This window comes from Taudactylus pleione, unplaced genomic scaffold (genome assembly GCF_031769625.1).
Source record: "Taudactylus pleione unplaced genomic scaffold, aTauple2 ptg000766l, whole genome shotgun sequence".
Lineage (NCBI taxonomy): Eukaryota > Metazoa > Chordata > Amphibia > Anura > Myobatrachidae > Taudactylus > Taudactylus pleione.
In genome coordinates this window covers 80,665-93,621 of record NW_028285168.1, presented here as the reverse complement: position 1 = coordinate 93,621, position 12,957 = coordinate 80,665, and the positions used below count along the sequence as shown (strand labels likewise).

The 12,957-nt window shown below is 45.5% G+C and overlaps 1 protein-coding gene across 4 annotated transcripts in view; it reads left to right on the top strand.

The window, feature by feature from the left end:
* The window catches only part of LOXL3 (lysyl oxidase like 3), a 302,460-nt gene extending 294,345 nt beyond the window's left edge, over nucleotides 1–8,115 (top strand). For all 4 annotated transcript variants that reach the window (XM_088457549.1, XM_088457548.1, XM_088457546.1 and 1 more), the window contains 3 exons: nucleotides 2,443–2,579; nucleotides 2,989–3,100; nucleotides 7,257–8,115. In XM_088457549.1, coding sequence (XP_088313675.1) covers nucleotides 2,443–2,579; nucleotides 2,989–3,100; nucleotides 7,257–7,327 — 320 coding nt within the window. In that variant the 3' untranslated portion in view covers nucleotides 7,328–8,115. The remainder of the gene's footprint in view (nucleotides 1–2,442; nucleotides 2,580–2,988; nucleotides 3,101–7,256) is intronic.
* The last annotated feature ends 4,842 nt before the right edge of the window (nucleotides 8,116–12,957 follow it).

Sequence of the window (12,957 nt, the reverse complement as noted above, 5' to 3'; positions counted from 1 at the left end):
TTCTACCGGATATTCCTCTCACCATCCAGCACCCCCATCACCATCTCACACTTCAGCTACTGCAACCTTCTCCTACCTGACATTCCCATCACCATCCAGCACCCCTATCACCATCTCACACCTCAGCTACTGCAACCTTCTCCTACCTGACATTTCCATCACCATCTCACACCTCAGCTACTGCAACCTTCTCCTACCTGACACTCCCATCACCATCTCACACCTCAGCTACTGCTACCTTCTACCTGATATTCCTCTCACCATCCAGCACCCCCATCACCATCTCACATCTCAGCTACTGCAACCTTCTCCTACCTGACATTCCCATCACCATCTCACATCTCAGCTACTGCAACCTTCTCCTACCTGACATTCCCATCACCATCCAGCACCCCTATCACCATCTCACACCTCAGCTACTGCAACCTTCTCCTACCTGACATTTCCATCACCATCTCACACCTCAGCTACTGCAACCTTCTCCTACCTGACACTCCCATCACCATCTCACACCTCAGCTACTGCAACCTTCTCCTACCTGACATTCCCATCACCATCCAGCACCCCTATCACCATCTCACACCTCAGCTACTGCAACCTTCTCCTACCTGACATTTCCATCACCATCTCACACCTCAGCTACTGCAACCTTCTCCTACCTGACACTCCCATCACCATCTCACACCTCAGCTACTGCTACCTTCTACCTGATATTCCTCTCACCATCCAGCACCCCCATCACCATCTCACATCTCAGCTACTGCAACCTTCTCCTACCTGACATTCCCATCACCATCCAGCACCCCTATCACCATCTCACCTCAGCTACTGCAACCTTCTCCTACCTGACATTCCCCTCACCATCCAGCACCCCCTTCCGTCCATCTAAAAATCTCAAATGTAGTAATCCCTACACTGTCTCCGTAACTTCACAACAGCACAATTCAAATTCACCTACAAATTACACCACCTCAAAACTTTCCAATCTCACCTAGAAATGCTTTCTCTCACCATCTTAGAGTGGAGCTCAGATGCAGTTCAGGTGGATCTGACACCTGCCTCCTACCCCTCAACAAAACTTCTTCTGTGCTGCTACCTATATATACAAAAGAGCCTTCAAACCTTAATCCACACTCAGAAGATCTAATAAAGAATTAGGTTTTCAATTACTTTTAACTATACCAAATACTGGTACACCATCACACCTCCCCTACTCACACTGGCACATCCTCACACCTACCCTACTCCCACTTACAGATGGGTCCACATACATCTAGCCTCCTTGCGCTTTAAACAACCCTTCTAGTCGAGCCGTGCCGTGACTTGGTAGTGCCAAGCATCTTTTTGTGCATCTTTTTACCTTCGAATGTGTCTTCTTTGCACAACGATGCAACTAGATAGAACATAGGCATGCTGCAATATAATTTTACTCAGCAGAAGCTGCTTGTGCTGTGTGTGACTGCGGATGTATCTGCACGTGAATAATCTACATTACAGTGTCAGCGGTTGTAACCCTGTAGCGTAGTGATTAGCATGCAGATACACCCGCAGTCACACACACAGAATATAGGCATGCAGATACACCCGCAGTCACACACACACAGAATATAGGCATGCAGATACACCCGCAGTCACACACACACATAGAATATAGGCATGCAGATACACCCGCAGTCACACACAGAATATAGGCATGCAGATACACCCGCAGTCACACACACACACAGAATATAGGCATGCAGATACACCCGCAGTCACACATACACAGAATATAGGCATGCAGATACACCAGCAGTCACACACACACACAGAATATAGGCATGCAGATACACCAGCAGTCACACATACACAGAATATAGGCATGCAGATACACCCGCAGTCACACACACACACACAGAATATAGGCATGCAGATACACCCGCAGTCACACACAGAATATAGGCATGCTGTATATCATATTACTCAGTAGAAGGTGCTTGTGCTATGTAGTTTTGCGAATAAGATGCACAAAAAGACGCTCGGCGCTACCGTGTCACACTGTGCTCCTGCGTTGTGTGGCACACGGAGGATAGATGTATGTGGGCACATCTGTATACTACTCCCTCTGGTACACCCTCACACCTACCATACTCCCTATTAGAGCATCAGCTGTCTCATCAGCGGGGCCTCCCTACATGGTTTTCCTTCCTTCATTTATTTTCTATGTCCGTCTGTCTGTACGATCTCTTTACCGCATTCCCCAGCGCTGCAGAGCACCGAGTTCAATTACAATAATAACAGCGCAGATTATTACAGCGCAGCCTATTACAGCGCAGGTTATTACAGCACAGCCAACTGCAGAGTATCCTACGGAGGCGGATTTAGTGCAACTGGCCAATCAGAGCATCTGTACATGAATATAGGCTCCTATACAATATGGTGACTGCGCTTCTCTCTTTGCAGTGGTCAGTAAGCGGTATGAATGCGCCAATTTTGGAGAACAAGGTATCACAGTGGGATGCTGGGATTTATACCGCCATGATATTGACTGTCAGTGGATTGATATAACGGATGTAAAACCAGGAAACTACATTCTTCAGGTATCAGCTTCCTCTCCGTCTCTATGGGGCCTATTCATCATGACATAATTATCACTAGTGGTCACGTGACCAATACAATCACTATTACACCATTATACAGCACCGCCCTGCTCCTGGCCATGTGCCTGACATAATCACTATACTACATTACATATAATACACAGTTAAGGCCACGAGCAGGGCTGGTGCTGTATGTGTCTGATGGCTCCCCTCTGGTGTCCCCCTCTGATGGCTCCCCTCTGGTGTCCCGTCTGGTGGCTCCCCTCTGGTGTCCCGTCTGGTGGCTCCCCTCTGGTGTCCCGTCTGGTGGCTCCCCTCTGGTGTCCCATCTGCCTCTATCATACATTCATTGTCCCTGCTTCTAAGTACAGCTCACATTTATCTCATTCTTATATTTGCTCTTTCAAAGGTCATTATTAATCCAAATTCGGAAGTGGCGGAAAGTGACTTCACCAACAATGCCATGAAGTGTAACTGTAAATATGACGGACATCGGATCTGGATACACAATTGTCATATCGGTGAGCATGTGGCAGGAAGACCGCCATTGGGTCAGCGTAGACTCTATCTCCTAACTATTAGCGGGTTCTCTAAAGCCATTAGCCCAAAGCAGGAACGCTCTATGTATCATTCATCCCTTAGTAAAGTAATTGTCACACAGGTATGGCCCTTGGTAGTTCAAGTAATAAGATGTATGATACGGATTCAAATAAGCTACCACTAGTATTCAAGAGGGAGGCACATAGGATATAGATGATTCAGGCCGGGGAGAGCATTATTAAAGGGGTAACAGCCATCAGTATCAGTCATCTATTAATGACTTTGTAGGTGACCTAGGATGTGAGGTGACTGATGATGGCGGTATGCTATGTAGGAGAGGGATGGCGGTATGCTATGACCTAGGATGTGAGGTGACTGATGATGGCGGTATGCTATGTAGGAGAGGGATAGTAATACGCTATGGCCTAGGATATGAGGTGACTGATGATGGCGGTATGCTATGGCCTAGGATGTGAGGTGACTGATGATGGCGGTATGCTATGTAGGAGAGGGATGGCGGTATGCTATGTAGGAGAGGGATAGTAATACGCTATGACCTAGGATGTGAGGTGACTGATGATGGCGGTATGCTATGGCCTAGGATGTGAGGTGACTGATGATGGCGGTATGCTATGTAGGAGAGGGATAGTAATACGCTATGGCCTAGGATATGAGGTGACTGATGGCGGTATGCTATGTAGGAGAGGGATAGTAATACGCTATGGCCTAGGATGTGAGGTGACTGATGATGGCGGTATGCTATGGCCTAGGATGTGAGGTGACTGATGATGGCGGTATGCTATGTAGGAGAGGGAAGGCGGTATGCTATGTAGGAGAGGGATAGTAATACGCTATGGCCTAGGATGTGAGGTGACTGATGATGGCGGTATGCTATGTAGGAGAGGGATGGCGGTATGCTATGGCCTAGGATGTGAGGTGACTGATGATGGCGGTATGCTATGTAGGAGAGGGATGGCGGTATGCTATGGCCTAGGATGTGAGGTGACTGATGATGGCGGTATGCTATGGCCTAGGATATGAGGTGACTGATGATGGCGGTATGCTATGTAGGAGAGGGATGGCGGTATGCTATGGCCTAGGATGTGAGGTGACTGATGATGGCGGTATGCTATGTAGGAGAGGGATGGCGGTATGCTATGTAGGAGAGGGATAGTAATACGCTATGACCTAGGATATGAGGTGACTGGGATGGCGGTATGCTATGTAGGAGAGGGATGGCGGTATGCTCTGTAGGAGAGGGATAGTAATACGCTATGACCTAGGATATGAGGTGACTGATGATGGCGGTATGCTATGTAGGAGAGGGATGGCGGTATGCTCTGTAGGAGAGGGATAGTAATACGCTATGGCCTAGGATGTGAGGTGACTGATGATGGCGGTATGCTATGTAGGAGAGGGATAGTAATACGCTATGGCCTAGGATGTGAGGTGACTGATGATGGCGGTATGCTATGTAGGAGAGGGATGGCGGTATGCTATGTAGGAGAGGGATAGTAATACGCTATGACCTAGGATATGAGGTGACTGGGATGGCGGTATGCTATGTAGGAGAGGGATAGTAATACGCTATGACCTAGGATGTGAGGTGACTGATGATGGCGGTATGCTATGGCCTAGGATGTGAGGTGACTGATGATGGCGGTATGCTATGTAGGAGAGGGATAGTAATACGCTATGGCCTAGGATATGAGGTGACTGATGGCGGTATGCTATGTAGGAGAGGGATAGTAATACGCTATGGCCTAGGATGTGAGGTGACTGATGATGGCGGTATGCTATGGCCTAGGATGTGAGGTGACTGATGATGGCGGTATGCTATGTAGGAGAGGGAAGGCGGTATGCTATGTAGGAGAGGGATAGTAATACGCTATGGCCTAGGATGTGAGGTGACTGATGATGGCGGTATGCTATGTAGGAGAGGGATGGCGGTATGCTATGGCCTAGGATGTGAGGTGACTGATGATGGCGGTATGCTATGGCCTAGGATATGAGGTGACTGATGATGGCGGTATGCTATGTAGGAGAGGGATGGCGGTATGCTATGGCCTAGGATGTGAGGTGACTGATGATGGCGGTATGCTATGTAGGAGAGGGATGGCGGTATGCTATGTAGGAGAGGGATAGTAATACGCTATGACCTAGGATATGAGGTGACTGGGATGGCGGTATGCTATGTAGGAGAGGGATAGTAATACGCTATGACCTAGGATGTGAGGTGACTGATGATGGCGGTATGCTATGGCCTAGGATGTGAGGTGACTGATGATGGCGGTATGCTATGTAGGAGAGGGATAGTAATACGCTATGGCCTAGGATGTGAGGTGACTGATGATGGCGGTATGCTATGTAGGAGAGGGATGGCGGTATGCTATGGCCTAGGATGTGAGGTGACTGATGATGGCGGTATGCTATGTAGGAGAGGGATGGCGGTATGCTATGTAGGAGAGGGATAGTAATACGCTATGACCTAGGATGTGAGGTAACTGGGATGGCGGTATGCTATGACCTAGGATGTGAGGTGACTGATGATGGCGGTATGCTATGTAGGAGAGGGATAGTAATACGCTATGACCTAGGATGTGAGGTGACTGATGATGGCGGTATGCTATGTAGGAGAGGGATAGTAATACGCTATGACCTAGGATGTGAGGTAACTGATGATGGCGGTATGCTATGTAGGAGAGGGATGGCGGTATGCTATAGCCTAGGATATGAGGTGACTGATGATGGCGGTATGCTATGTAGGAGAGGGATGGCGGTATGCTATGGCCTAGGATGTGAGGTGACTGATGATGGCGGTATGCTATGTAGGAGAGGGATGGCGGTATGCTATGTAGGAGAGGGATGGCGGTATGCTATGGCCTAGGATGTGAGGTGACTGATGATGGCGGTATGCTATGTAGGAGAGGGATGGCGGTATGCTATGGCCTAGGATGTGAGGTAACTGATGATGGCGGTATGCTATGTAGGAGAGGGATGGCGGTATGCTATAGCCTAGGATATGAGGTGACTGATGATGGCGGTATGCTATGTAGGAGAGGGATGGCGGTATGCTATGGCCTAGGATGTGAGGTGACTGATGATGGCGGTATGCTATGTAGGAGAGGGATGGCGGTATGCTATGGCCTAGGATGTGAGGTGACTGATGATGGCGGTATGCTATGTAGGAGAGGGATGGCGGTATGCTATGTAGGAGAGGGATAGTAATACGCTATGACCTAGGATATGAGGTGACTGATGATGGCGGTATGCTATGTAGGAGAGGGATAGTAATACGCTATGACCTAGGATGTGAGGTGACTGATGATAGCGGAATGCTATGTAGGAGAGGGATGGCGGTATGCTATGACCTAGGATGTGAGGTGACTGATGATGGCGGTATGCTATGTAGGAGAGGGATAGTAATATGTTTACGTCACCGAGTGCCTTCTGTAGCCCTGAGGTGGATTGTGACTCCTCAGATGTATAAAGGCAGAGGACAGATTTAGGCGGCTCTATCTCCCAGAATCAGCAATTTCTAACATAGCTCAATGCTCCGACCATGCATGGAATGTACAGTACGGGGCGAGGACTGGGGAAAAGCTCACATATGTCATAGTACGGGGTGAGGGGCACAGTACAGCAAAACAGCTAAGATTGTTGCATTCATGCTGCTCAATATATCTCTCTCTCAAAAACCTCCACCCTAAATGAAGTTGAGACAAGAGGGAGTGATTTAGGGGCCTATTTATCGCCCCTGCTTTTGGCGATATCTGCAAATTTCAAGTATTCCTTGAACAAATAGCTTTGAGTGATTATCTCCAATATCTGCGTCTGAGTGATTATGAAACTCTGGAATGCGACACAATAGTGCGGTCGGACCAAGAAGCAGGATAACCTAATAACGTTAGCGATCACGGAATCTTTCCCCTTAGTGTCTTACACCAGTTCATGCTGGACAAACCGTATACCATCTTCATCATCACCACGTATGAATGAGCTTCCAACAATGAACTCTGGTGTCCCCCAAAACCAGCTCCTACGCAATCCACGTCTCTGTGTATCGTTCCCGGCTGTTGTCCAGGCCAATCTAACGAGCGTTTGTTGCTATAATTACTGTGTGTTTTGTTGTTTCAGGTGATGCTCTGAGTGAAGAAGCCAACAAACGGTTTGAATACAGGGGGCAGCTCAACAACCAGATTCTCTAATAACAGACACTTTTATTACCCTCCATGTGACTGATCATCCCAGATGCCCCAACAACTTCTATACAGGATGAGCTGAAATATGTCTTCCTGTGCACCCAGCTGTCATGTTCTGCCATGTGCCCCATTACCAGTAATGTACCCACCAGACAGCTCTCAGTCACGTTCCTAGGACAAGTATTATACAACCGACAAGACATTACTCCATTACGGACCCTGTGTTGGAAGTAGTTTACCTCATGACCCTGGTCCCATTATATGATCAGCAGGACCCGCCATGTTCTACAAAGCTCTGTACAAGATGGATTCTTATTACTCAGATGTTGACTCCGCACATGTGGCAAAAAATTTGATCAATATAAAGAAAATGTAGAGGCACGCGTGGTCACGTCTCACAGGCCACTGTCACCACCACATTGGGATCCTTTCTTATTGCTGTGAGAATTCCATGTGCGAAATACATGGTGCACGTATAAACACACTGACTACAACATTGATGTTTCATGTAGACATGACCATATCTCACATCTATACATATCCTGTGTGACTGCTCATACACAGAACATCGCATCATCTATACATATCCTGTGTGACTGCTCATACACAGAACATCGCATCATCTATACATATCCTGTGTGACCGATCATACACAGAACATCCCATCATCTATACATATCCTGTGTGACCGCTCATACATAGAATACTCTTACATGGGACATGATACTCAGAGGTGCTAACATGCGACACTTTAACTGCTATAAATTGTGTATTTTTCATCTAATAAAACTCTTGTGTATAAAGTCTGTGATTATGGAGTTACTGATTGGTAGACGGAAACAACACAAATACCTACACATGGATTATCAGGATGTACGGAGGGGAATGGAGACAACAGGAAGCCACAGACTGAGAGTTATATAGTGGGAGGAGCAGGGTCCCCAGCAGCACAGAGTATATCAGGACATGCTTAGTTTTTAAACTTGCAACATAAAAAAAAATACATAAAAAAATAGAAAAAATATACAAATCACAAATTATAAGCAACCATAAATTCCAACTGTCAAGACACCGTGCCCAGCCTATGCTCAGATACGCCAACCTGACGTAGCTGGGTGGTTGTGACATGGGTTTTACTTAAGCTGCCACCACGAAGAGTAGTGAAATAGCGCTCTTACATTCGCCAGACACTTAAATCTCACTTAAACTCACAGTGATTATGCAATTATAGCATGGGCCTCTCCAGGCCATAAATTCATTACAGCACAGAGATAACGCTGATAAAGTTTTAGGATTTATTAAGAAATATTTCCAGGGTTAAATTACAGGAAACATAGGTAAATAAATAAGACATACAAATATAAGTAAATGCACAAAACAATTACTCTATCATTTACTTTTATCTGTATCAGAATCATAAGGTATCTTACGCTGAGATATTAGGGGATCTGTGTGGAGGAAGACCACCATAGACCGATATGGGGAGCACTCCTTAGCTCTCAGCTATTCCCTGGAAGTGAACAACTAGCAGTGTGGACTGCTGAGCATTATAGTTCCATGACCTGCTCATCCCCAGCAGCCCCCACTCTTTTCAGGCTCACAAATACTGGTCTTTGTTCTCCCAGGGTCTGTGTAGATGTAAATTAGCACAACTACAAGACCCAAACCTCAGATACTCTTGGTTTTGAAGATATTTTATTATAGGAAGCCTGCTAATGTAAGGTGCTACAAAATGACCCTCTTGCTCTATTCGAGCAGGGCCACCTAGAATGAGAGCAGACATTACGTCCATGAAGCTTATCTTCTAAGGCTAGGTGTCACGTAGCCATTTGCTCTGATTAGCTAATGCAATCCAATTTTGACATACGGTACCCATTCATGGCAAGCAGCCATTCCTGAAATATATCCTTTAGGGAAATTATAATAATACACACACTTTACGTAGTTTGTGTACTCTGGATAAAGTCATGACATGGGCTTTTGATGAATCGCCGTAACCCATGGCGATGGTCACACCAACATATAACAAAAAACCAATACCATCAACTATATACAATCCACTCCCTCCAAGGGAAAACTGAGTATCTTTACGTCCTTGCTTAAACTATTTACATCACATACTAACCTACCTATACTCAACTACCGTTACCCTTCACCACTATCTAACACCTACAGGTAGATGTATGGAAACCTTTCCATCAAAAAAACAACATCAAAATCTACAGGGGGAGTGAAAGAAGAAAACGAACCCATAGCTGGACATAGAAAAGATTGTCTACCACCCACTCAAGGGGGCTTCAACTGGCCCCACCAAAGAGACCAGCTGACAGCATCCAGCCTTTTCTTATCCAGATCCATCGTCCTCTTCACCTCTTGTAAAAGTAAACTCACCTCCTCTTCACAAGGGAGGACCTTTTTCCTTATGGTAACATGACACCGTGCATTCAACGTCTGAGATCTAACTAAATAAATAAATCGTGCTCAAATTAACTGCACAGTACCTTCTGACTTTCCCGTAAGCCCACTCAGGGTAACTGAGACCCGAAAGGCACAGAATACCAATGGCCCTTGATACCTACTCATAAACTTTTACATTAAAGGGGCACTCAAGCAGGAATAGGTCCATCATCTCCACCCCTGGACATTCCTCCCATGGGCAACCACGATCATTGGCATTCCTCCACCTGAGGCTCCCTCCAACATAAAGAAAAATAAATACATTCGAGACAGATTACCACGAGGGGAAGTTAGATCTTACTAAAATAATTTCCCCATCTATTCCACTAACATCTCAACACATATGAGGAATAGATCTAACAGAGAGATTCATTCTAGATCTCAAAAGGAAGATATGTACTATCCAAATAGAACTATAAAAAAAAGAGAGAATGCGAGACAGTATGAAAGGAGAGAAAACACTCCAAAAAACAAAAGAATTGAGAGTGAAAGTATTACATATAAATCTAGTTCAGGTGCTATTCCAAAAAGGTTCCAGAATAGGAGAAACTCAGAAATAGAGACCCAGAATGTTTTTTTTAGAGAGAAATTTCCATCATTCACAACAGGATCCCCTATGGCACAACAGGTTCAACATACTTTCCACTCCAAAAAGGAGAAGGCTTTCAAATCCACTAGAGGATGTAGAGGAGGGTGGAAGAACAAAAAACCAGAAGATAGTGCCACAATCTAAGGAAAAAATTCATAGATCAATATTTAATTTATCTAAAAAAAAAAAATCTTAACAGAAAATAAAAAATCAGTACTCAGTAGGGGACTTAAATTTGCGCCATCCACAGGACCGAACATATTTGAACTATATGTGGATCTTAATCGCTACATCAGAACTTTATGCAGACAACGCTACTTTGCAAATATAAAAATATCTAAAATAGATTCAGGAACTTCACCAATACTGTTGGATGATGATAGGTATGCTCTTAGAACTCCGGAAAAATTATTAGAAGAAAATAAAAAATTAAGTAACATTGTTTGATATGAGATATCAAACTCCTAAGTTTGAGTTGAGCCTTTATTTTTAATGGGAAAAAAAATCTGATTTTGAGTATTGAATGCTTTCTACAAAACTACATTAAATGATTTTAGGGAACTGTGTTCAAAATATAAAAACCAGAAATCTAACTTAATTCACAAAGTGCTATTCTTTCCCATTTATTTAAGTAAAGATGATATCCTAGTCATTAAGGAGGCAGATATAGGCGGCAGCATAGTTCTTCTCAATAGAGAAGACTATATTAACGAAGCCCTCCACCAACTTAACGATCAAACATTTTATAAAATTCTACAGAAAGATCCATCTAGTCAATATCTATTAGAATTAGGGGTGAGCGGGTTCGGATTGCTGAAATCCGAACCCTCCCGATCCGAGTCCGATCCGAGTCAGGCTCGACTTTTCCCGCCTGACTCGGATCTGAAATCGAGGCAAAACATCATCATCCCGTCTTGCAGGTTTTGGATCCTATATAAGGTACCCGCGTCGGCGCCATTTTCTCACTCGGCTGTGAAGAGGGAGGGTGGGAGTTAGGGCTGGCTGGGCTGTGTAGTTGTAGTGTAGTGCAGAGCAGAGTAGTGTTGTGCTGTGCTGCTGTTGTCCATAGGGGCTGTGTCCACTACTTCAAAGTCCATAGGGGCTGGCTGGACTGTGCTGTGCAGTCAGTTGTCCATAGGGGCTGTGTCCACTCCAAAGTCCTGTGCAGTGTCCCAGTCCTAAAGGGGTGCTCTGGTCCATCAGGGGTGCTCCCCCCAAGTGCAAATAATAAAAATATTTTTTCTGTGTTTGTTGATGCACGTGCAGCCACAGTGCACACAATTCACAAAGGAGCAGCGCCAAGCGTGCGCCTGTGTCCCATAAGTAAAAGGCCGGCTGGCTTGTCCGTTAAAGGGTGCTGTAACCCCCAAAGGGCACTCCAAACAAAATAAAACAATATATTTTTTTGTGTTTGTGAATTGTGTGCGCAGTAGCCACACGTGCATCAACAAAGTAGTGCCAAGCGTGCGCCTGTGTCCCATAAATAAAGGGCCGGCTGGATTGACCGCTAAAGGGTGCTGTAACCCCCAAAGGGCACTCCAAACAAAATAAAATTTTTTTTTCTGTGTTTGTGAATTGTGTGCACTGTGGCTGCACGTGCATCAACAAAGGAGCAGCGCCAAGCGTGCGCCTGTGTCCCATAAGTAAAGGGCTGGCTGGCTCATTTCTTAAAGGGTAGTGTAACCCAAAGTGCACTAGTCTCCAACAAAAATAAAAAATTATTTTCTGTGTTTGTGTGCGCCTTAGCCGCACGTATATATCAATATAACATAAATGGAGGACCAAACTTTCTCCGATAAAAATAAAATAGGGAAAGGTCAAGAACCACTTCCTCCTAGTGCTGAAGCTGCTGCCACTAGTCATGACATAGACGATAACATGCCATCAACGTCGTCTGCCAAGGCCGATGCCCAATGTCATAGTAGAGGGCACATACAATCCCAAATGACAAAGTTCAGGAAAATGACCTTGAAAAAAACATTTAAATCATCTGAAGAGAAACGTAAACTTGCCAATATGCCATTTATGACACGGAGTGGCAAGGAACGGCTAAGGTCGATCCCTATGTTCATGACTAGTGGTTCAGCTTCACATGACGATGGAAGCCCTCCTCCCACTAAAAAAATCAAACGAGTTAAGCTGGCAAAAGCACAGCGAAGAACTGTGCGTTCTAAGAAGATATCACAAATCCCCAAGGAGAGTCCAAGTGTGGTGGCGGTTGCGATGCCTGACCTTCCCAGCACTGGACGGGAAGAGGTGGCTCTTTCCACCATTTGCACGCCCCCTGCAAGTGCTGAAAGGAGCACCCACAGTCCACTTGCTGATATGCAAATTGAAGATGTCACTGTTGAAGTACAACAGGATGAGGATACTGGTGTAGCTGGCGCTGAGGAGGAAGTTTGTTTAAATCAGGCTCCGGGGGAGACAGTTGTTGTCCGTGGGATGAAAAAGCCCATCACGGTCATGCCTGGGCAGAAGACCAAACATTCCACCTCTTTGGTCTGGCAATATTTCTATCCAAATCCGGACAACAACTGTCTTGCCATATGTACCATATGTAAAGGTGAAATAAGTAGGGGTAGGGACGTTA